The 26220-nt window shown below is 39.5% G+C and overlaps 1 protein-coding gene across 13 annotated transcripts in view; it reads left to right on the top strand.

Annotated features, from left to right (window-relative positions):
- Positions 1-26220, top strand: part of LOC140481473 (disks large homolog 2-like) — a 956164-nt gene that overhangs the window by 565779 nt on the left and 364165 nt on the right. For all 13 annotated transcript variants that reach the window (XM_072577706.1, XM_072577705.1, XM_072577704.1 and 10 more), the window contains one exon: positions 2589-2691. In XM_072577706.1, coding sequence (XP_072433807.1) covers positions 2589-2691 — 103 coding nt within the window. The remainder of the gene's footprint in view (positions 1-2588; positions 2692-26220) is intronic.

Here is a 26220-nt window from a genome sequence, read left to right as displayed (position 1 = left end):
TGTATGCAGTATTCTATAAGTGGCTTCACCAATATCCTGTACAGCCACAATATAACATCCAAATTCCTATACTCAGTGTTCTGACCAATGAAGGTAAACATGCCAAACACCTTCTTCACCACTCTATCTACCTGTGACTCCACTTTCAAGGAACTATGCATCTGCACCCCTGAGTCTCTGTTCAGCGACACTCCCCAATGCCCTACTATTAACTGTATAAGCCCTGCCTTAGTATTCCTTAGCAAAATTCAACACCTCATATTTATCTAAGTTAAATCTGAATTAATTAAATATTAATGTAAATTATCTAAAGTAGATGTGAAGGAATATCTTAGCAATTGTAGTGAGGTTATTAATTTGCTGCTTCAAATACAACCTTGGATGAGTACTATTGATATTAACTTATTCTGTTACTTCTCTCAACGCATGCTGGTTAGTTTTGGCTTGCATTGCATGTCAGGCAAAAAAAAACTTTCCTGTTGTTCAGTTGCCCTGAGATTACTTCTGCATCTACATCCAATATTCTGGAAATCCAGGATTAGTTGCTATATCTTTCTGATATTCTCTTTTATGAACTTCCTGTTAAGAAACCATAGGTGGTCTTTGAATAGCAGTCACTCCCAAAATTTTCCTCTTGACCCTCCATCCCCATTTTGTGATTTGCCTATATATTATCAGCAGCAAATCACAAATGATTGGGTTTCATTCCAATTCCACTGAGTGGACAGAACAAATATCTCACCCACCTGAATCAATTGTTTTCTTTATAATCTGTAGAATGTTTGTACTTATATTTCTGTCAGTAACACATGCTCCAGTACTCACCAGATAGTATTCTAACATTCTTAAAGAGAATCAATTAACATTGTCAGAATTGCATTTGTTATGAGTTTGAAATTCAGTCTTTTCTTACATTTGAAGTGTGCCTTTATGTTGATATGTTACTTTAGTTTGCTGAAAAAAGATACCTTTTGTCAAAGTTTGTTGTCTTGTACTCATCAGGACATTTTGCAAGAAGATAAATTTCAGGGAAAACTGACATTTATTCTGCATGAGAGGACAGTGCTGATTGCTTTGCAAGTGGACCCTGATCGGTAGAGGCATTGCAATGGGATAGCACCCATTACTGCTAATTGACAGTTAGCAGTCAGGCTTTCTATAAGCATTAAACACCGTGGGTTAACTGATTGATCAGGGCATTTCCCTGAGAAATAAACCTGCAAATGGCTACCTCCTAATTTGTTGAGTAGAAACAGCCACAGTCAATATACACGTTCTTTCTGTTGCACAGAACAGGGCCCTATATATTAATATATAAATCTTCCAGTAAATTCAAGTATGCCACATGGCGAGCTTGACTGCTATCCTAAACTGGTTGCCAGTATAATTCTTCACTCACTCAGAAATATCCAGCACATTGTGTTATCGAATATCAGAATCACATCTAATGTTAGACAATCTGTTATGAGTTTTGCAAGCACGGGCCTGTTGTAAATGGTCGGTATCTCATTCAAACCAAACAGCCAAAGAGATGTGCTGTTTGGTACAGATTGTCAATTTTTAAAAATTAAGCCAAGCCTCATGTAAACTGTCAGTCAGCAGTAATGGGTGCATTCTCCATGTCAGTGCCTCTACCCATCAGAGCCTACTTGTCAACTAATCAGCATTCTCCTCTCATAGTGTAAATGATGTTTTTTTTTTCTTGAACTGATATTCTTGTGAAACATTTTGATGAGTGCAAGATCAAAAACTTCAGGAAAATATGTAAGTAAAAGCAAAATACTGCAGATACTAAAAATCTGAAAGGAAAGGAGAAAATGCTGGAGAAAATGTAGGTCTGGCAGCATCTATAGAGAGACAAAAGAGTTAATGTTTCGAGTTGATGTGTTCAGAATAGTGTTCTGTTTCTCATAAATTGCCTAGTCTTTGCTGTAAATTCTGCTTTGTTCTGAAATTTACCGATTAGGAGAATATGCTTGAACTAATTTTGAGTAGAAGTACCAGGATATGGATTGTCATATCGGCCCCACACATCTGCCCCAGTGTTCTGATGTTATTGGTCTGGAGCATATTGAATGTTACAGATTGAAATATCAAAATATTAACAGCAGGTTTCCAGATGTGCTCGATTTGTGCCAGTCAAAAAGATGGCTTTGCCAAATAAACCAATGCCTCCCCTCCTCCCCGTTGGACTCATGCCAAAGGTACACTGGAAGGAACCCAGTCATGTTTCGACAGTTCTGTGCAATTGTTGTGACTACTTTATCCCCATTGGAACAGATGAACCAGCTGATGATGTGGTTGCCTTTAACTGTGATCAGCTGAATGCTGCACATTTGAGCAGTAATTCATACCTCATTGATTATCATTGCTATGGATCACCAAGCTAAAATTCATCATCTGTAAATATTTTAGTTTATGTACTGTAATGTTTGTCAATCCTAATTATGTTTTATATTAGGATTTTCACATTTACCCTGTTTATATATAACATTACATCACTTGCAGCACACAAATCTGTTCAATTAAAAAAACTGTTTTGTTTTGCTAAAGCTGTGTAAATTAACTGCTTTGTTTTTCTTACAAAGGTAAATGGCATAGATCTGCGTGCTGCAACACATGAGCAGGCTGCACTGGCTCTAAAAGGAGCAGGCCAGACTGTGACTATGGTTGCTCAGTACAGACCTGAAGGTAAGAACTGTGATTTGTACCAACCTGTATTTAAGGATTATTGTACTGAGATTCATTTGAGCAGACTTAATATACTGACAGTCAAGGTTTTGTGAGAACAGTTAGTCAAGCATAGCCATACTATTAAGAGTTTAGGGAGGACTTAAAAATAAACTTATATCCATTCTTGGGGATGCCTAAGAATTAAAGGATTTATCTCTGAAAATCCAAAATTTTGTGGTAATCACAGAACAGACTTTTTTTCTTCTGAAGTGGCCTTCATTGAGTTATTTCCTTGTTTTAATGCGAGAAACTTACCTTGTGTGAATTTAGTGTTTGAGCTCAAAATAATGTGGAAATACAGTTAATTCTCGTTCAAGGTGGGTACCAGCTTCTCTCAAGTAATTAGGATGTCTGATCAGCAAAGATGTGCTCCTCAGGCTGAAAGCAGAGAAGAAATAGCTTTCAAATCATTAAATCTTCATTCACAAACTACAGATGAGTTAATTAATGACTGAAGACAACAAATGCAGGAGATCACAGTGGGTCAGGCAGCATCCATGGAGAGAGAGCAAACTAACGTTTCGAGTCTTGGTGACTCTTCATCGGACTCTGAATCATCATTTAGACTCTAAACATTAGCTTGCTCTCTCTCTCTGCATGGATGCTGCCTGACCCGCTGTGATCTCCAGCATTTGTTATTTTCAGTTCAAATTCCAGCATCTACAGTAATTTGCTCCTAGCAGTTAATTAATAGATCTATTGTAGTGACTTTTTTATTTGTCAGGACCTAAACATAGTTTCTGCAGATAAAGGCTCCACGAGACCCACATGAAATCTTTTGGTGAATTATCTAGACAGACTTTAAAATACTGAAGGAAAATAACAGGACGAAGCATAAGAAATAACAGCCACCACCCCATCTACAGTTTCCTGTAGGTGAATAAACAGGCCAATAATCAAACATGGCAAGGTCACACTTTTTACATTTTTCCCACTTCTATATGTTCTCCAAATAGGTCTTCTCAAATCTGTAAGGAATCAGTTTATCAAAAACAATAATACTGTCATAAGAAAAATGCATCAGAACATGAGCAATGATTACTGTAATGTAATCTGAATTAGTATTGAGTAATGTTGCGAATTAATAAGTATGCTTTCACTTTTAAGTTCTAGCACAAGTCTTCAATATAGAACTTCACATTAATTGACACTAATTGATAATGTCACTTCATCTCAAATACCATAGAATAACTATTGTGGAAATTGGAAAAGATGAATAAGTGCAGTAGAAGTTGCACTCTGAATTTCAGTTGGATTGTTAAAGCAGAGTAAAGGAAATCCTGTCAATTCTATAACTAGCAATGGCCAGAACTTGCTTCCTCTAAATAGTCCAAGCCTGGAAGTACCCTCAAGAATCGCATTGGAACCCCTCAGAAATACCAGTGCAATGTCTACTCAGGAATTGCCCAGAAAGTTTAAACTTCTGATGGACTTTTTTAACCCTGCATTCAGAAACCTCTGAAGAAGTCTCTAACTCTGAGTTAGAACTAGAGACTTCTTAAAGTTCCAAAATGTTTAGTTGATAGTTACCCAGGAAGTGTTAGACTGATCAAAGACAATTCTGATCTCTGGGTAACTGTACAAATAGCCCTCCATTGCCTTTCCTTATTCACATAGCCCTCATGCCATTCTGACCTTTTCCCCAACTTGACGCAACCCAACCTCATTTTCTTTACCAGACAGACTTGGGTCAGCCTTGCACCCTACCATCCAACCCAGCTATTAACTTATCACCCTGACAACCCCTACTCAGCTGCTACTGTACCATACCAATACCTTTCCTACCTGTCTCTCTACTGCCATTCCAACCAACAACCACACCTCCCTAACCATTTGTCAACCTATTTTCCTGCAGCCTTCTTCTGCTGCCCCGAGATACAGTACCACCCTGCCACTTGTGACACTACCACTCTTCAACATTGCTCAGCTGGCACCCAACACTTTGTATCACTTACCTCATCCACTGTTTCTATTTACATACTTAAATAACTAAACGTTAATCCATTTGCTGAAACACTCCCAATAGCATTATGAGAACTTCTGGGCCAATTGAAATATTTACTTATCAGAATGCAGCAGCTAGTGTCATTAAGCAGTGGGGAGGGGGTTGTGGTATCAGGGGATTCTTGGACTCTCCTGAACAACATCAAGACCTGTCAGGTTTTCCACAATAGATGCTCCAGAGAGCAGTCTGCATCAGAAGTCTGACTTGAAAAGCTACTGACGAGTAAGTATTTAAAATATCTTTTCTTATGATTAATGTTCGTCAGAACTGTTATTATATTGTTTGGAAAATTTGAGCTATAACTAACACCGGTATGTTTATTGCTGGCATTTGTGCAGATTTGTGTTAGCTATTACTTTGTAGCATTAATAGAACCCCCATCATGATCCAATGTACTAAAAATCCTACAGTCATAACTGATAGTTATTAGTTGCCCTAATATTGTTGATCCTTGAATATATTTACAGAAGAAACTTTTCATTTACAGAGAGCTTTCCATGATTAAAATATCTCAGCATGTTACATCAGTACAATATTTTGAAGTCACTGTAGTAACTTAAGATATGTTAATATGATATTACCTACATTGTGATGAAAGGCCTACAATATTATATGTATTTTTAAAAAGCTGCTTTTAGACCGAGGATTTCAAAGAAATTGCACATAGGTGTCAGTAACTATTCTGAAAAAGTCAGAGAGCTCTGCCAGAACATTGACCTAATCCAGTATTGCTTGGAAAGCAGGTGGCTGTAGAACTGTCTGATGTTAATGGAGTAGGATGTTTATACTGTATGGGTTTACAATGGACGGATAATCATGGAAAGCCAAAGTTTTATTTTCAGTTCAGAATAGTTAAAAAATTGATTTTAGTTTAGAAAACCCAGAAATTGAATTTTTTCAGAGCAGTTCAGAAGTGAACTGACTGGATTCAAAAACAAGTTTCATTTCCTTTTCCTTATGGGAGTATAGGATTGCTTGGGGAAAATGCAGTCACTCTAATAAAAGGTATTTTATGAAATTGCCAAACCAGAAGAGTTGGTTAGAAATCTGCTGTAACTGACAAAGCTTAAGTGTTTAGAATTGTGGAAATGTTCATGTTAGAAGATTTGAAAATGACTCGTCAAGTTGCCTTGGTAATCCATGGCAAAGAAAATGTCAGGAGTCACTTCAGTGGAATTTAAAGATTTGATATAAAGAGTTAATTGCTTTGGGGATTGAATCTCAGTAAATTGATGGTGTTGGAAAATGGGTCAAAAAATTTACTTTAGAATGTCCTTTTCTGTCTTCTCAAGATAACTTTTGTTTTGTCTTGTGTAATAAATTGCTGTTCTGGTATTAAGGAAACCCTGTAGCCTCACATGACTCTGTTTTAATGGCTGGCCACCACATTAACTAACTTTTTAAAAAAACTATCCAATTAGATTTCATTTTGGGATCTGGCTTGTTCATTAGTATCATCAGCTGGGTTCACAACAATATTTTGTTTAAAACTATGCTGGTACATTTGTTAAACAGTAATTTCCAGATCGTTCTAAATTTTAAATATTATTTCAAATATCCCAACTATTTGTTTAAATTTCATTGCAAGTGAAATTATTACACTTTCTGGCAACAGTTGTCTTGTTTGTGGTTCCATTTGTGCCAGACAATTTGCGCTGGGATTAATTCTACAGAGTAGTGATTGATCAGCCTTTACAGGACAATATTTAAAATATTTAGTTTTTTGGAGTGAATTTGTTACTTTACATGGGGAGGGAACATTATTGCTGACATTTTCAGAATGACAAAAATATTAAGAGTTCTTGAATTAGATGTGGATTTGCTTACGGTTTTAAAAATCATTCCTTTCTTACCACCCTTCTGGTTTGTAATCTTGCCTATAGTTTTGTCTCATTTGAATGAATGTAGATAAGATTTTAACAATGAAAAGTAGTAATTTATCTGAAATTTTGTAAAATCTGAACATTTGAGGTAATTGAAGTTTCCATTTATATTTTGATTAATATTTGATGCCATTTTGTTGAAACTTATAACAAAATTAAACTTCACAACCAGAGTTTTTTTTAATTAATTCCACTATTACTTACCCAGTCAATAGTTACTAAGGACTTATAAGCAGAAATAATATATGATATTATTTCTACCATCATGGCTCTCCACCCATAAGAAAAAAATAAGAAAAATATCCTGAATTAAAACAGGGGCGGGACTGAAAGAAAAATAAAAAATAATATAATTTAAACAACTTATTGATCAGAGAACTGTTTACTAGTGTTGAATATTTCCTTGATTAATGGAGTATTGTGCAGAAAAAAATGTAATTTCTCTAAAAGTTCTTTTTCTAGACCTAAAGGAATGTAATCATTAACCATTTTAATTCACTTGAATTCAGTCAACCTGTGGAAAGCAATGACTGATTTTCTGCTCAAATAAAGCCAGAGTAAAGACCTGAAGTAAAAATAGAAAATGCTGGAGAAATCAGCAGGTCCGACAGAGTAAATGTTTGAGTCCAACATGACTCTTCTTCAGAACGAAAGGGTACTGAAAGGTCATATTGGACTCAAAATATTTACTCTGCTTTTCTGTCAACAGATGTGCCAGATCTGCTGAGTTTCTTCAGCATTTTCTTTCATAACTAAGTTTCTGCTTTTGAGTTCTGAGAATTTGTTCTCAATAGAGTACTGGAGGCTATAGCCCAAGCTGAACAATTCATTTTCTTTTAAAAAAAATCCATCAGTGGGGCTCAATGAGGACCTCGCAAATAAATGGTGAACAGCAAATAAATGTAGATGGAGGAAACAGTGTTTGTGGGCAAAGTGGTATCTTGTTAAAATATTGATTGCAATCTGGTGATATGGAAAAACATAAGATGACTGTTAAGAGAGTTGCCTTATTTGCATTCTAAAATGTACTCCTGAGAAGACCGCATTCTGGTAAGAGATTATATTAAAACAATGAGGGAGGATGGGACCTTACATTTCACATTTTTTGAAGATCCATGGGATGTGGACATTGCTGGCTGGGCCAGAGTTTAATGCCCATCTTTAACTGCCCTGATTTGATTTGATAAACGTATTATCACATGTACCTAAGTACAATGAAAAGCTTTTTTGATGAACAGTATAGGCAGATCATTCTAAGCAAGGACTTACAGTTCATGGGGTGAAAGAAACTTAGAGGCATATAAGTCATATCGCAAGGGTGTGCGCTGAGCATGATCAACCTTATCTGAAGTTAGTCCATTCAACAGTCTAATGATGGGCAGAAAGAGGCTGTCCCTGAACTTGCTAGTGTGTATGTTCAAGCTTCTATATTTTCTGCCTGACGGAAGAGGTTGCAAGAGAGCATACTGGGGTGATTTGCATCTTTGATGATGTTGGCAGCCTGTCTGCGGCAACGAAATGTATAAATGGTGTTCATAGATGGAAGATTGGCTTCGGTGATGGTTTGTGCTGTACGCACAATCTTCTATAGGTTTTTTACAATCTTGGGCAGAGTGGTTGCCATACCAGGCTGTTATGCAGCTGAACAGTATGCTTTTAATGGTGCATCTGAATAAGTTGGTGAAGGTCCTTGTGGACATGTCAAATTTCCTGGACTGCCTGATGAGAAAGGGTGTTGTTGTGCCTTCTTGACCATCACATCTATATGGAAAGTCCAGGACAGGTGGTCAGTTATTGTCACTCCCAGGAACTTGGCACTCTCCACACTCTTAATCTCAGCTCCATTAATGTAGCTGGGGGCATGTTCTCCTCCTTTCTTTCTGAAGTCAATGATCAGTTCTTTAGTTTTGCTGACATTGAGAGGTTCTCATTGCACCACATCACCAAGCCCTCTATTCTCTTCCTATATTCTGACTTGTCATTGTTAGATATCTGTCCTACCTCAATGGTGTCATCAACAAACTTATAGATGGCACTCATTTGGAATTTGTCAATACAGCAGTGGGAATACAGGGAGTACAGTAGGGGGCTGAGGATGCTTCCTTGGGGGGTCCAGTCTTGAAATCAGTCTGGAGGGGATTATGGTGTAGAATGCAGGAATCTGATATAGATGTTTTTGTTGTCCAGATGATCCAGGGATGAGTGCAGGGCTAGGGAAATAGTATCTTCTATGGACCTGTTACATCGGTAGGAAGATTGTAGGGGATCGAGGGTGGCTGGGAAACTAGAGTTAATGTGGCCATGACCAACCTTTCGAAGCACTTCATGACTATGGAGGTCAGAGCCCTGGGCATAGGCATTAAGGCATTTTGCATATGCTTTCTTAGGTACTGGGATGATAGTAGTTTTCTTGAAGCAGATGGGGAATTCACCTTGTAGGAGGGAGAGGTTGAAGGTGTTGGTGAATACCTCCATTAGTTTGTCTGCATAGGATCTAAGTGCTCGTTCGGGGACTCCGTTCAGGCCCATCAGTTTCCTTGGATTGACTCCCAGGAAGACTGATTTGATATCTGCAGCAGCGACAGAGGGTACAGGTATGTCCAGTGCTGTTGGGACAGGGGACACTATGCCACTGACATTCTGCTTCAACCAAGCATGGAAAGCAGTGAGCACATCAGGGAGTGATGTGTCTTTGTCTGCTCTCCTTGCTTCATTTGTATTCCGTAATGCTGTTTACATCTTGCCATAGGCAGCGGGAGTCTGTTTGATTGGTTTGGGCCTTTAACCTGGTCCAGTACTGCCTCTTGGTATCCCTGATGGCTTTGGAAAAGTCGTATCTGAATCTCCGAAATAGGTCAATGCTGCATATCTGATCTTCAGTAGGGAGTGGATTTCCTGGTTCATCAAAGGTTTCCGGTTGGGGAACACTCTGATTGACTTCTTCGATACACAGTCCTCATGCATTGGACCATGGTGATGAGTTTTCTACTTGAACAGCTGCAATCTGTTTGATATAGGTAGATCCACAATGCTGATAGGGAGTGGTCTTCAGGAATTTAACACAGCTATACTGAAGGAACTGCTGTATATTTGTGAGTCTGGATGGTGAGTAGCTTGGAGGGGAATTTGCAGGTGGTTTTGGTGGTGTTCCCATGTATCTGCTGCCCTTGTCCTTCTGGTTAGTGGAGGTTGTAGGTTTGGAAGTTGTTGTCTAAAGAACCTTCACGAATTTCTTCAGTGCATCTTGGAGATGGTACACACTGCTGCTCCTGAGAATCAGTGGTGGATGTGGTGCCAGTAAAATGGGCTCCTTTATCCTGGATGGTTTCAAGCTTCATGAGTGTTGTTTGAGCTGCACGAATCTAAACAAATGGGTATTCTATCGCATTCCAGACATGCGCCTTGTCGATAGTGGACAGGTTTTAGAGAACCAGGAGGTGACTTACTTGCTCCAAGTTTAATAGCCTCTGGCGTAGCAGTGTAGACTAGCAGTGTCCTTCCAAAAGGTGATGAGGATCTCAAACTTTCACCATATTTTCCTGAAAATTGCAGAGCTGCTTCTTCATGGCTGTTTTACAATCTGGTGTAACCTTATTGGCCTCCGTGGCCTGATGGCATTTTGCTCTTTGGTAAAGACAGTTGCAAAGCATCCATTTCATATTTTAGCTCTGCCCCCTGCCTCCATGTGTAAATCCCATTTTTGGTCCCAGTCTTTAGTATTTATATAGAATTTGGTTTACACTTTTGTTTTAGCTGCCAGTCTCTTTTCATATTGATAGTGCTGACCCTGACTTGATATGTTGAATATACCTTGCAGTCAGCAGTTATCCCAACATTAACTGGCAGCACTCTTAGTTTGTAGGTTGTCAATCTTTTGAAATCCAGTTTTATTGTGCTGCTGTCTTCACAATTTGTTGCTAGCACCTTCATGGCAGTTGTTTGATTATTTACTGAAATGATCCAAGCAATATGAACTTCTTTGCAACTGAGATTCAGCACTGTACTACCTCTGATCTCTGGCAGAAGAACCTGTAAACTCAGTGACAGGATTTTTGCAACCAAAGCAAATTGGTTGTGTGATCCTGGCACACCCATCTTTGTATAAATTACCCAGAATGTGGATTGCTACCCATGCCCTTATCTTGCATTAGTCAAAACCAGTGTGTCCATAATAGGGACCCAATTGTTCAGAAATCACTCAAAATCTTTCTGACTCTGCAAAGTTCCAGCCATCAGGTTTGCAAGCACCCACTTCAGCTAATTGAAAGTAAGAGCATAAGACATAGGAGCAGAAATTAGGCCATTCAGTCCATCGAGTTCACTCGGCCATTCAGTCATGGCTGATAGACTTTTCAACCCCATACTCCTGCTTTCCCCGCTACCTTTAATTGCCTTGGCAATCAAGAACTTATCTATCTCTGCCTTAAGTATACTCGATGACCCAGTCTCCACAGCCTTCTGTGGCAATGAATTCCACAGATTCACCACTCTCTGGCTAAAGAAGTTTCTTCTTATTTCCATTCTAAAGGGGCTTCCGTTTACTCTTAAGCTGTGCTCTCGGGTCCTCATCTCTCTTGCCAATGGAAACATCTTCCCAATGTCAACTTTGTTCAGGCTGTTCAGTGTTCTGTATGTTTCAATCAGATCCCTCCTCATCCTTTTAAATTCCATTGAATATAGTCCCAGAGTCCCCAGATGTTCCTCATATATTAAGCCTTTCATTCTTGGGATCATTCTTGTGAACCTCCTCTGGATCTGCTCCAGGGTCAGTGCATCTCTCCTTGCTCATTATCTCCTGCCCTAAATTGCTCACAATACTCTAAATGTGGTCTAACCAGAGTCTTATAAAACCTCAGAAGTACATCCCTGCTTTTATATTCTAGTCCTTTCAAGATGAATGACAACATTGTATTTGCCTTCCTAACTACTGACTTAACCTACACGTTTACCTTAAAAGAAACCTGGACTAGTATTCTCAAGTCCCTTTGCACTTCTGATTTCTGAGTTTTCTCCCAATTTAGAAAATAGTCCATGCCTCTATTCTTCCTGCTAAATTACATGACCTCACACTTTCCGACATTGTATTTCATCTGCAACTTCTTTGCCCACCCTCGTAACCTGTTTAAATCTTTCTGCAGCCTCACTGCCTCCTCAATACTACCAAAATGAGTCAGAATGCCTTCAGTTCATTCATCCAGATCATTACTGTATAAAGTGAAAAGTTATGGTCCCAACACTGACCCTTGAGGAACATCACTAGTCATTGGCTTCCATCCTGAGAAGGACCCTTTTATCCTCACTCTCTGCCTTCTGTCATACAGTCAATTTTCTATCCATGTTAGTACCTTATCTCAAACACCATGGGCCTTTATTTTAGTCAGCAGCCTCCTGTGCAGCACCTTATCAAAGGCCTCTGGAAGTCCAGATAGATAACATCCATTTGTTCTCCTTGGTCTAACCTGCTCATTATCTCCTCAAGGAATTCTAACAGATTTGTCAGGCATGACGTCCCTTTGATGAAACCAAAATCTTATCAACGATTGAGATCAGACTAATTGGCTTATAATTTCCGGACTGTAATTTTCCATCTTTTGCCTTCCTCTCTTAAATGGGGGGGTTACATTAGCAATTTTCCATTCCTCTGGGGCTCTCCCTGACTCTAGTGATACCTGAAAGATCACTACTAAAGTATCCGCTATCTCTTCAGCTATCTTCTTCAGAATTTACATTTTTGCTGTCCCTGAACTTCTCTGGTCAGCCACGGTTACCTTATCTCCCTTTTATATGCTTCTTTTTCCTCGGGATGAGTTCTTGCTGTGCCTATTGAATTACTCCCAAAATTCCGGCCATTTTTCCCCACCATCTTTCCTGCTAGGCTTCTTTCGCAGTCAATTTTTGTCAGCTGTTCCCTTATGCTTCTGTAGTTGCCTTTATTCAACTGCAATACCGTTACATCTGATTCCACCTTCTCCCTCTCAACTTACAGAGTAAGTTCTATCATATTATTGTCACTGCCTCCTAAGGATTCCTTCACCTTAAGCTCCCTTATCAAGTCTGCCTCATTGCACAACACTGAACCCTGACTTACCTGTTCCTAGTGAGCTTCACCACCAACTGCTCCAAAAAGCCATATTAATGACAAAAGGACCGTTGAGGCAAATGCTGCATGCAATGATGAGCGTTGTAAACCATTAGCCTTGGTGATGTTACAATGCATTTTCAGAGTTGGAACGAGGGTGAAAAAGCAGAGAGAAAATAGTGACACTTAGCCTTACAAAGTGCAGATGACCATTAACTTTCTTGCATCAGTGCTGAATTTTTTTTGGTGCTTGAAATAGCACTGATCTACCTGCTGTCTCAGTCAGTAAACTGTGTCTGTGGCTTCCTTTGATAATCCAACCCTCCATCACCACTCCAGACCTCTTTCTCCAAATCATGGTGCCACTTCCCTTTCTGCAACATTCATAAAAATTATGGAGTAATAGGGTATGAACAGCAGTTTCTGGCATGCAGCATTCGAAGTCGTGTGCAGCTGAGGTATGGCAGGCTTGGCTCTATCCTGACTCTGTACTCCAAGAATGAAAACTGGGTCTGACAGGTACTTTCTACCAAGGTAGATCTGCTGAGTTGAGAAATTTGATGACTCAATATCACCATTTTTGTACCAAAATCCAGCACAGAGTGTTTTTGATAATTTGCTCTAACATTGCTATAACATGTGCACAATATTAAATGTTATAGATCTGATCTCATCAGTCTACAACCTTGTTTAAAATTAATTGTTTACAAGCCCAGAGCCACCCGCAAAACTAGACGTTGTTCAGATTAAAATAATGAAGATGATGTGTTTCCATTGAATGCACCTGTTCAAGGAAGCTCTTCAAATTGACCTTTTTTGCTCTTGGTACTCAGGCACTTGATAGTATGTTTTTAAGTATTATAAATATTACATTTAAAAATAAATGGACTCATTTATACCAATGTTACCAAAATGGTCAGTATTGTTGTTTTAAGTAATTTTTAGTGAGGTGAAGGACTAGTCCATCTTGTCAGAAATGCTTCTTATGAAACAAACACATTTTCATCTGAATTTTAAAGTCTATATTTGGGTTGCCAATCTAAATATGCCAATTTGTGTCTTCAATGCAAAGGAAAAAAAAGTTTTATAACATTGATGGATTGCGCTGGAACATGGAATAATTTGTTTGTGATCAGTAAATATGTTTAACATTTTTAGGTGTAGCATGTCTTTATAGTTTTTTAAAATTTATATCTTAGTAAAGTTGTCAATTTTACAGGCTACTTAATCCTACTTAGAGTGAAACTCAATTTCGAACTACATTATTGATTGGTTTAAAGTTGTGCCCATCTATTTCGTTATAACTCACTTCGGAAAGTGCACTTACACTCAATTCCCCATTATTCCCACAGTTGCATTAACGTTAATAATTTAATTAGAGTCCCCAATTTACCTGTCTGATGGACTCAGATTACAAGAAAACATTGACCTTCTGTTCTCCAATCTTCTTTCTGAACTAATTCACGCTCTACAGGAAGGACAAGGTAATTGTAAAGTCTTCAAGTTACTAGTCAAAGGCAACAGCTTACACCAGCTAGTGGGAAAATATAGCTGGCTTTCCACAGGTTTTAGTCACTTCTATTGAAGAGAGATAAAACTTGCTTCTTCAATTTCTTTCCCTCTTTAGTGAGCACCCAATCTGTTCACCTGCCCAGGAGCCAATCAGAGAACTGTCATTAGCTGATGATGTCCAATATCCACAACTGCATAAATCAATCAGCAATCTTTTGAACAGATCTCACTCTGCAGATACACCCCGGCACTGTGCCATCTTATCCCTCCTCCCCACTGTTTGTAAAGCAATAGTGTAATCACAACTGAATGTTGATAGTTTGTTTTTAAAATACAGCAATTCCATCCATTGTCTCTGATTTTAAAATAATGCTGTTCTCATTATCTACAATCAAAAGTTGTATTTTAATATATCTTTCAGTTTCAAAAAGTGAAGTTGTTATAGTAGAAAATGGTTAATCAACTTTTGAAAACAATTCTAATGTAAATGCAACTCAAACAAATCTGCGTTTATTACATTTACTAGATAGCCTGTCTTTGTCTTGCAAGGTGTGGCTTGTAAGTGAAAAAACCTGAGCAATGAGTGATCCATTTGTCAGCTTTTAGTGAAGCCAGGGAGTCTGGAGAATGGACCATTGTATCTAACAAAAATATAAATCATTCTCATGGGTTGCTGAACCAAAGACTGCCATGGAAAGTAAATAAAAAATACATGCATGTTTATGGGCATCCATGGACATGCCGTAACATCATTGAGATGGAATGTGAAGGTAAAAGATCCTTTTATTTATTTTATATTTGTATGTTGCTGACAGAAGGAAGTAGTTTAGTTTGGGAAATGACATTTGCAGATGGGGTTTTATGTAGTCAACAATACACTGAACAGGGACAATCCAACCAAAGGTAATAAATCTTAATCAGGCCAGAATTTAAGAAATGAAATTGCTAAATTTATCATTCAACCTGTAGAATGTGTGTGTGAACTCAATCTCAATTTGGAATTCATGAAGGGAATGCAAGATGTTTATTGATTTGACTAGTTTACAGCTATTGAAGAAGTCATCTACAATGTCTTCATTGATCCTTGTGGCAGGAAGCATTCAGCTTGAAAAGTTAGCTTTGAAATAACCTTACAGAAGTTATGGAAGCACACCGGGAGCAATCAATTTGTTTGTATCCAAAGCTAAGACAAGAAGCCAAAGTGTACACAAAGTGCCTGTTTGTGTGTTCTCTCACAAAGCGAATTGGAAGATCACTTAGTCAAAAGTGAATGGAAAGATTCCACATATCTTGTACCTGGAGAAAGCTAGCTATGGCATAATTTTGGATTAGTCCTAGGAAAAGGAATGAACATTCAAGATTTCATGAAATGAGGGAATTCTGGAAAGAGGAGTCAAGAGTTGAACCCAGTTAATGGCATGTCTTTATAACCTATTGTGTTAAGTTTGTAGTGTTAGCTTTAATTTCTTTCTTATATATTTCTCTCTTATATATACATTAAGTGTTTCCTTATTAATAACTATGAAATTGTTTGGTCTATTGGGTAGATGTATGTTCAGATTTCTTTTTTAAATGCTAACAATCTCTAACAGGATCATAACAAAATACTTAGTCAATGTGTTAAATCTAAATATAAATTGGTAACAATAACCACTTATTCTCAATTAGCTTAACTTGTGCTAAGGAATGCCCTGTATAATAGTAAATTAATGCACTTATTTTTAGATTTTCCTTAGACTTTGCCCATTACCTTTCTGATATTGAAAGTTCCTATTTTCACATTACAATTTCATTACCGTTGCAGGCAAAGTATTCCATACCCTTACTACTCTCTGAATAAAGAAACAACCTCTGACATCTGTCCTAAATCTTTCACCCCTCAACTTAAAGCTATGCCCTCTCGTGCTTGCTGTCACCATTCTTGGAAAAAGGCTCTCCCTGTCCACCCTATCTAACCCTCTGAATTATCTTAATATGTCTCTATTAAGTCACCTCTCAACCTTCTTCTCTCTAACGAAAACAGCCTCAAGTCCCTCAGCCTTTCCTCATAAGACCTTCCCTCCATACCAGACAACATCCTAGTAAATCTCCTCTGCACCCTTTCCAAAGTTTCCACATCCTCGTTATAATGCAGCGGCCAGAACTGTACACAATACTCCAAGTGCGGCCGCATCAGAGTTTCGTACAGCTGTAGCATAGCCTCATGGTTCCGGAACTCGATTCCTCTATTAATATAAGCTAAAACAATGTATGCCTTCTTAACAACCCTGTTAACCTGGGTGGCAACTTTCAAGGATCTGTGTACCTGGACACCGAGATCTCTCTGCTCGTCTACGCTACCAAGATTCTTACCATTAGCCCAGTGCTTTTCATTCCAGTTACTCCAACCAAAGTGAATCACCTCAAACTTGTCCGCATTAAACTCCATTTGCCACCTCTCAGCCCAGCTCTGCAGCTTATCTATGTCTCTCTGAAACCTACAACATCCTTCGTCACTATCCACAACTCCACTGACCTTTGTGTCATCTGCAAATTTACTAACCCACCCTTCTACACCCTCATCCAGGTCGTTTATAAAAATGATGAACAGCAGTGGACCCAACACCGACCCTTGCGGTACCGGTACACCACTGGTAACTGGACTCCAGGATGAACATTTCCCATCAACCACCACCCTCTGTCTTCTTTCAGCAAGCCAATTACTGATCCAAACTGCTATATTTCCCACAATCCCATTCCTCCTCATTTTGTACAATAGCCTACTGTGGGGAACCTAATCGAATGGCTTGCTGAAATCCATATACACCACATCAACCGGTTTACTCTCATCTACCTGTCTGGTCACCTTTTCAAAGAACTCAGTAAGGTTTGTGAGGCACGACCTACCCTCACAAAACCGTGCTGACTATCCCTAATCAAATTGTTTTTTTCTAGATGATTATAAATCCTATCTCTTATAACCTTTTCCAACACTTTACCAACATCTGTCTCACTCATGTCTGAGTCTTCAGTTTGCATTGTGGACTTAGCTCAGAACCTATTAAATTGGATCTGTACATTTAAATACATAGGTTTGATAAATCTACTTGGCTAATATCAACATCAATGTTAAAAATATGGTCATCTTCATCCTTGCTGGCTGCCGAGGAAGTTGATAGGGTGGATTTTTTTTTATGTGTTAAATATGCAAAGATAGTAGTGTATTTTATTTTCTGTATACCAAATGGAAGTCTAAGCCTTCAACTTGTTAAGCAGAAGATGTGTGGTGGCTGTGAGCTTTACTGTCACCTGATGCCCACGTGCATGCTTTCTTGTAATTTGCAGTTCAAAATTGATCATTGCTAACCGCAAGGTTTTATAGTATCCATGGCTATTTTACACACTAGCTAATGTATTTTCCAAAACCAGTGAGGAGATGTGTACTGTGTGATAGTTTTGGAATATCAATATAATCTTGAATAATATTTCATAGTTATTTTTTTGAAATGAAAATTGGTTTCCAGAGAAATTATGTACTTTTTTGTGCAGTGATGGTTTCAGAAATATGACAAACATTACAATTTTTTTTCTAATAGAGCTTGGAAATTATTCCATGTATTGTAATTGAAAACATATTGCTGTCACAAAATGCCTTCAGGAAGAACTCAGAGGAAATACAGCTGTATCGTCATGCATTTGCAACATCACAACTGTTTTAAACACAAATCTGTTAATGCTTTGTTGTAGCATTTAATAGTTATTGTCGAGGATTTGTTCTCAAAAGCAAGTGTGGCACTGTGGAAGCGTGTTCCACTTTCTCAATATGAGCTGTGCCTATGATTAGTCATCATATTAATCAGGATTAGGAGGATAGCACAACCAGATCCCTTCTCACTGTGTTGTTACTCTAATAGAAATGTATGAATGTAGTTATTATGAAGATTCAATTGGACTTGAATACTTTGACCCAAATGGTGTCACCCAAATCAATGCTTATTGTCTAAACTTGCACCTGAAGGGAGTTGCTGAGCAAAATCAATAGTCTGCCACTTGTAGATCTATATTGCAGCTTCAGTCATTCACTTCAAGAGATTAAGTATAGAAAATCGAATGCGAAAAACCTGGGGCTGAGTCGAAATGATTCAGTCTTTCTAGATGATTTAAACTGAGCTGTGTTCACTCTGAAATAGATCAGTGTGAGTTACTGCGGTAATGCAAATGACAGTAGGGAATAATTTTGCCTTAAGGTTATTTCACATATTAAAAAGTACTAGAGCAATGCATTAAATTCAGGTCAAGGAAGCAATCAATAAAATTATTTTATAATAGCCTATCATTTAATATTTAATTAGAATGTGTGTGGCTATACAAGCTGCAAAGATTTAAAAATCTTGACATAATATATTCACAGTAAGGTCCTTAGATTTTCACCAGAGTATGTTAAGATATGGTAGATCACATGTACGGGCTGTTTGCAAACCCAAAAGTTTTAGCTGTTTCAATCAGTACCTTACATTAAATTTATTCTTTTGTTATCTCAAACCTTATTCCCAATTTATCCTAATTGAACCTGCTGAAGTGAACATTTAGTTATCATCCTGGTATTTTCTCTGAACAATTTATTACATTTTATTGGCAGAAGATAGGCAACAGTGTTGAGTCTTTGAGGATTACAGTAAATTAAACTTCTGCTGCATTGCAGTATTTATCCAGCTGGTGCCTACCGCAGTCCCTTGGAAAGATACTAAGGCAGGAAGGCTTTTTTTTCTCATTGATGAGGTGGCAAGTCAAGACAATTAAAGCTTGTAGCTTAACAGCCCATGTTAAAAAAAACGATTAATTGTAATTTAATTAAATCAATCAATGAATTTTTTGAGAAGCCCATATTGTGCATTTGGAAACTATTTCAGTTGTTCGTTGCTTCTACCCTTAACTTGACTGTTTTTTTCCTTAATGGTGCCAGGCTGTAATATTAGTCACTGCTGAACAATAACTTTGTGATAAAGGAATGTAGGGCAAGTACATGTTATGCCATTGGACTGTTTGTATCCTACAAAATACTTTAGGTCTGCTATCACTGTGTTACTGTCACTGTCCAAATACTATAATTAACTCTTCAAATACTATTATGTCATTTGCTACAACATCCTTTACAGAAAAGACATGTTCAGATTTATATGCTTTGTCTATGTGGCTCAGTGGTTAGCACTGCTGTCTCACAGTGCCAGGGACCCAGGTTCGATTCCAGCTTCAGGCGACTGTAAGTTTGCACATTCAAGCCATGTTTGTGTGGGTTTCCTCTGCCTGCTTCGATTTCCTCCCACCATCTGAAAATGTGCAGGTTAAGTGAATTGGCCATGCTAATTTGCCCACAATATCCAGGGTTATGCAGTCTAAGTAGGTTAGCTATGGGTCATGCAGGGTTACAGGAATAGTGTAGGGGGATGGGGGTGGGTAGGATGCTGTTCACAGGGTTGGTGTGGATATGATAGGCTGAATGTCCTGCTTCCATGTTGTAGGGATTAAATGATAAAATTTCTGTTACGTAAGGTAATATTTTCATGGTGCATTCCCGCCCCTGAAAATATATCAGACCAGCGTTTCATTCTTTTAAGTGATTGTGATTGTGTCGAAGCCCCAAAAGTATTATTGGAGGCTGCCCTTGACCTACTATTTCTGGGACCCCTGACTGACGGCTTGCCAAATGACTGAAGACTGCAGATAACCATGACAAGCTTCATGTTTATGCTGAACAACATGGCAAAACAGTAGCAATGTAAGTCTGATATCTCTGATGGGAGAAATGCAAAACAACAATGCAAGTCAGTGCTGCCGTGAGCATCCAGGTATGCAGGGTGAATGAACACTATAACAGCAAGTGGACATTTCAGAGATGCAGCCTTGTCCATGAGCTGGATATGTGTACCTAAGCACACATAGCACTATGTGCTGGTAGTTGCTGGTACAGCATTGAAGTACAGAAGTGTACAGTAACTAAGTCAGAGGTATGCCATGAGAATGGCATCTTAAAGAATGGCACATGGATGCCAGTGCCCCTGGACTTGGGTGCATGTGACTAGTACACATATGAAGATCCCCTGAGATGTTAGTTTCAGTGTCCAACATGGAGGTTCTTTGGAATAAGCAGTAGTCTGAAGTCACCAGTTACCTGCTTTGACTTCCATGTTGAGAATACTTGGCATGGCTTGTTTGGCGCTTTTTAGTAAGATAGGAAGTTGAATATTTACGAGGCAAGCTGAGCTGTTAGTTAACATTTGGCAAACTATAATCCTCCTTAATTAGCAACTTGCCACCATCTAGCAAAAAAATTGCCATGTTGCTAGACAAAAGAATAAAAGACGCAGCAAGTCGCTCCCGATGACGAGAGAAGCCTTGCTGGGCTTTTCATCTAATTCGATCACAAATATCTTCATAGCCCACATCACTCAGGCCCCAATAAAGGTGCACACTTTTCTTCTTTGGCAGAGAAGTAAAACCTTTGGAATTTGAGGTCCTGATAGAGGAAACTGCATTAGCAGTGATTCAGTAATGGCATCCATCAGGCTTCAATTTACACTTGATTGGCTAGTCATTCAATGTATGGTAAGAATTATGACTTCAATCAATCATGCCCATTATGTTGTGTATACGAACTATTTCCACATCATGGAAGCTGAGCAAACATAATCAGATAAATGTATTTAAAAGGTCATCTGAAGTCCTCATATCACAAGCATTTGCATAGCTAGCATTGGAAGGAAACGCTTCACAGCTGTCACTTTTGCATTCCAAGCCATAAGCGTGCCGGGATGTGGTTTGTGATGTGTAAGAGATTCTCCACCATTGCTGCCTTCTTCCAGATGCAGCCATTTTGTTTTGAGAGCACCCTAGCACCAACCTGCAGACTTTGTCACAAAAAAGAATTCCACTCCATCAATATTCAAATTATATGTGACTATTGATGTCAATCTTGGAGGTTTGCATTGTGTATTTTGGTAGATTGCATTGTATATTCTGGTAGATGCCATTATGTATATACACTGGAGAATTGGTTTCTTAGTCCTTCCAAGGACCTGTCAATGAAGAGAGATTATTGCCAGCAGACAGATTAATTCCTTGAAATATTACTTATGGCACCCTTACGAAACCCTCAGACTAACACAGAATAAACACAATGCTGTTCATTTTCCTAAGTGTAAGCCAAAGTGGAATAAACCATTGATATCCAAAAGGTGTACTGCTTCAATATCGCCTTAATAAAGGCCAGAAAGGGTGCCCTGTATCCTTGCGGCATTCCCTGCCCTACATTACTAGAGTTGATAAAGAAGGGCTGGAGGTGGGGTGTGTCCTGGAAACGGACAAATGGTGCATTGATCGCAGTCTTCCAAAATGGGGATTAGGTCATTGATGATGAAGAACTTCCAAAAACCATGTCTGAACAATGCATCATCAAGTGCAAGAAGCCAGAAAGAAGCTCATTGTGATCTGCTTCCATGATGAATGATTTGGGTTTAGACTTATATTTCTTAATTATTTTTCATGTGATTTAGAGGTCACAGATAAGACCAACATTTTGCTGCACATCCCTAATTGCCCCTTGAAAACTGAGTGACTTGCTTGGCCACTTCAGAGGACAATTAAAAGTCAACCACATTTCTGTAAGGTTAGTGTCATATATAGACCAGACTGGTTAAAGACAGCACATTTCACTCCCTGAAGAAATATTAGTAATTCAATTGGGTTCTCATGATAGGTTCATGGATACCATCACTCAGACTATCTTTCAATTCCAGATTTTTATGAATTGATTTAAAATTCCATCTTGTACTGCCATGAGATTTGAACCAATGTCCCTAAGCTATTAAGTTGCCTGGGTCTCTGCATTATAAGAGTTGAAAAATGTGGTGCTGGAAAAACACAGCAGGCCAGGCAGCATCCGAGGAGCAGGAGAATCGACGTTCGGGCATAAGCCCTTCTTCAGGAATGAGGCTGGTGTGCCAGGTGGGCTGAGATAAAAGATAGAGGGGAGGGAATTTGGGGGAGAGGAGCTGGAAATACGATAGATGGAAGGAGGTGAGGGTGAGGGTGATAGGCCGGAGAGGGGGTGGGGGCGGAGAGGTCGGGAAGAAGGTTGCAGGTCAAGAGGGCGGTGCTGAATCCGGGGTTGGGACTGAGATAAGGTGGGGGGGAGGGGAAATGAGGAAGCTGGATAAATCTACATTCATCCCATGTGGTTGGAGGGTTCCTAGGCGGAAGATGATGCGTTCTTCCTCCAGCCTTGTGTGGCCAGGGTCTGGTGATGGAGGAGGCCAAGGACCTGCATGTCATTGGCGGAGTAGGAGAGGGAGCTAAAGTGTTCAGCCACAGGGCGGCCTGGGGCAGGGCTGACTAGGAAAAAACGTTTGTTCAGTGTATGAATCCTTCTGAGAAGACAGGCCGCCTACTTGCAGAACGTTTCGGGGAACGCCTCTGGGACACCCGCACCAACCAACCCAACCGCCCCTTGGCTGAACACTTTAGCTCCCCCCCCCCCACCCCATCTCCAGCCTATCACCCTCACCCTCACCTCCTTCCACCTATCGTATTCCCAGCGCCCCTCCCCCAAATTCCCTCCCCCCGACCTTTTATCTCAGCCCGCTTGGCACACCAGCCTCATTCCTGAAGAAGGGCTCATGCCCAAAACGTCGATTCTCCTGCTCCTTGGATGCTGCCTGACCTGCTGCGCTTTTCCAGCAACACATTTTCAGCTCTGATCTCCAGCATCTACAGTCCTCACTTTCTCCTCGTATTTTTCTAGCACCACATTTTTCAACTCTGGTTCTCCAGCATCTGCAGTCCTCACTTTCTCCTCTCTGCATTATAAGTCCATTTACATTACTGCTATGCCAATGTTTCTCTTTAATTATTTAAGATTGTAATGGTATTTGGCAAACAGCTCTTGCTTAGCGCAAAGTACAATTCAACCTTGTTACCTGTGCAGTTCTTGACTTTTCTTGCTCGTGAATAATCTAGTTATGTATCTGATTGAATTCTTGATATATTCAGATGATCCCACCTTGAAGTACTGTCACAATGTATGTCCTCTGACCATTAGGAAGAATGCAATAATTAGTGAGTGGGTGAACCAGCATTGAATAATGCTAAGATTTAGTAGCTCCTATGCCTGCTATCAAAATATCATCATTGAATCTTGTGCACTGAAGAAATGCAAGGTTCCAACTGACCGGCTGGTGCTGAGCATACGGGAGTACAGTGTTGCCTTCCAGCTGACAGGGCATTTTAAAAAAAATACAGCAAGGTTTTTATTTGCTTATCAGCAGTTTTAAAAGGGAGAAGAACAGACAAAGGAAACACATGGTGAGTTCAGTGCAGGAGAGAGAGAGAGAATGAAACTGACCCCAGAGTGAACCTGTACAGTACTGCCTTTGCTGTTTTGAATTCATGTATCGCTGGACATTGGAGTGCGTCTGGGAAAATTAACAAACAGTGAAATTCACAACTGATCTTGGAGGAACTGTTTGGGCGATGTTCACAGCACAGAATCAGATAAGTTAATTGTTTTTAAGTAGCCAACAGAAAGTCTGTGGTAGTGAGTAGAGTGAGTTCTTTCTTGATTGTATGTTTTTTGAGACAGATCTCTTGATTAAACTTAAAATATAAACCTTAACTATTAATCTAACCTGGGGCAGCATTTTGTAGAGAAATAAGACTGGGTTATTTTCTGAGTCTGTAAATTGTGAAGGAGCAAAAATGGCCTTTAGTAGAGTAATGTGTGTTTCTTGTCAGATGTGGGAGTTTAAATAGAGTTTAGTGGTTACTGCAGATTATATCTGCAATAAATGCTGTTGGTTGTGAATCTTATCAGATCGAATGGGTCAGTTGGAGAGACAGTTAGAAGCAATGAGGAATTTGCAACAGCAACAGTATGTGATGAATGGCAGTTATAGGAAGGGGGCAAGTCTCAGATACAGTCACATAGATGGGTTAACTCCAGGAAAGATAAGAGAGGTAGGCAGCTAGTGCAAGAGTCTTTTGTGGATATACTCATTTCAAACAGGTATGCTGTTTTGGAAAATGTAGGGGGTGATGGATTCTCAGGGGAACGTAGCACGAACAGCCAAGTTTCTGATATGGAGACTGACTCTAATGCAACGAGGGGTACGTCGGGTTCCAAGAGATCAATTGTGTTAGGGGATTTACTAATCTGAGGTACAGACAGACGTTTCTGTGGACAGCAGTGAAAAATCAGAATGGTGTGTTGCTTCCCTGGTGCCAGGATCAAGGATGTCTCAGAGAGGGTGCAGAATGATCTCACGGGGGAGAGGGGCCAGCAAGAGGTCATTATCCATATTGGAACCAATGACACAGGAAGGGAATAGGTTGAGATTCTGAAGGGAGATTACAGAGAGTTAGGCAGGAATTTAAAAAGGAGGTCCTTGAGAATAGTAATACCTGGAATACTCCCGGTGCTACAAGGTAGTGAGGCAGGAATAGAAAGATAGAGCAGATGAATGCATGGCTGAGGAGCTGGTGTATGGGAGAAGGATTCACGTTTTTGGATGATTGGAATCTCTTTTGGGGTAGAAGTGACCTGTACAAGAAGGATGGATTGCACCTAAATTGGAAGGGGACGAATATACTGGCAGGGAGATTTGCTAGAGCTGCTCGGGAGGGTTTAAACTAGTAAGGTTGGGACGGGGAGGAAGCAGGGTTGCGACCCAGGGGGATAGTGAGGAAAGAAATCAATCTGAGACTGGGACAGTACTAGAGAAGGTGCAAAACTTGACCTACTGTTGGGAAATAAGGCAGGGCAGGTGATTGAGGTGTCCGTGGGGAAGCACTTTGAGGCCAGTGTCCATAATTCCATTAGATTTAAAATAGTGATGGAAAAGGATAAACTAGATCTAAAAGTTGAAGTTCTAAATTGGAGAAAGACTAATTTTGACGGAAATGGGCAAGAACTTTCAAACGCTGATTGGAGGCAGATGTTCGCAGGTAAAGGTACAGCTGGAAAATGGGAAACCTTCTGGAATGTGATAACGAGAATCCAGAGAAAGTATATTCCTGTCAGGATGAAAGGGAAGGCTGGTAGGTATAGGGAATGCTGGATGACTAAAAAAGTTGAGGGTTTGGTTAAGAAAAAGAAGGAAGCATATGTCAGGTATAGACAGGATAGATAGAGTGAATCCTTAGAAGAGTATAAAGGCAGTAGCAGTATACTTGAGGGAAATCAGGAAGGCAAAAAAGAATTAAGGAGAATCCAAAGGGTTTTAACAAATACATTAAGGACAAAAGGGTAACTCGAGAGAGAGTAGGGCCCCTCAAAGATCGGCAAGGTGGCCTTTGTGTGGAGCCACAGAAAATGTGGGATATACTACACAATTATTTTGCATCAGTATTTACTGTGGAAAAGGATATGAAAGGTATAGAATGTTGGGAAATAGATGGTGACACCTTGCAAAATGTCCATATTACAGAGGTGGATAAATCCCCAGGACCTGATCAGGTGTACCCTAGAACTCTGTGGGAAGCTAGAGAAGTGATTGCTGGGCTTCTTGCTGAGATATTTGTATCATCGATAGTCACAGGTGAGGTGCCAGAAGACTGGAGGTTGGCTAACGTGGTAAGAATAGTGGTAAGAACAAGGCAGGGAACTATAGGCCAGTGAGCCTGAAGTTGGCGGTGGGCAAATTGTTGGAGGGAATCCTGATGGACAGGATGTACATGTATTTGGAAAGGCAAGGACTGATTAGAGATAGTCAATATGGCTTTGTGCGTGGGATATCATGTCTCACAAACTTGATTGAATTTTTTGAAGAAGTAACAAAGAAACTTGAAAGGGTTTAGAAAAGATTATCAAGAATGTTGCCAGGGTTGGAGGATTTGAACTATAGGGAGAGGCTGAACAGGCTGGGGCTGTTTTCCCTGGACCATCAGAGGTTGAGGGGTGACTTTATGGAGGTTTACAAAATCATGAGTGGCATGGATAGAGTAAATAGGCAAAGTATTTTCCCTGCGTTCGGGAAGTC

The sequence above is a fragment of the Chiloscyllium punctatum genome, chromosome 9 (genome assembly GCF_047496795.1).
Source record: "Chiloscyllium punctatum isolate Juve2018m chromosome 9, sChiPun1.3, whole genome shotgun sequence".
Classification (NCBI taxonomy): domain Eukaryota; kingdom Metazoa; phylum Chordata; class Chondrichthyes; order Orectolobiformes; family Hemiscylliidae; genus Chiloscyllium; species Chiloscyllium punctatum.
Note: the sequence above shows the minus strand (reverse complement) of the source record. Positions and strands in the feature narration are given on the sequence as shown.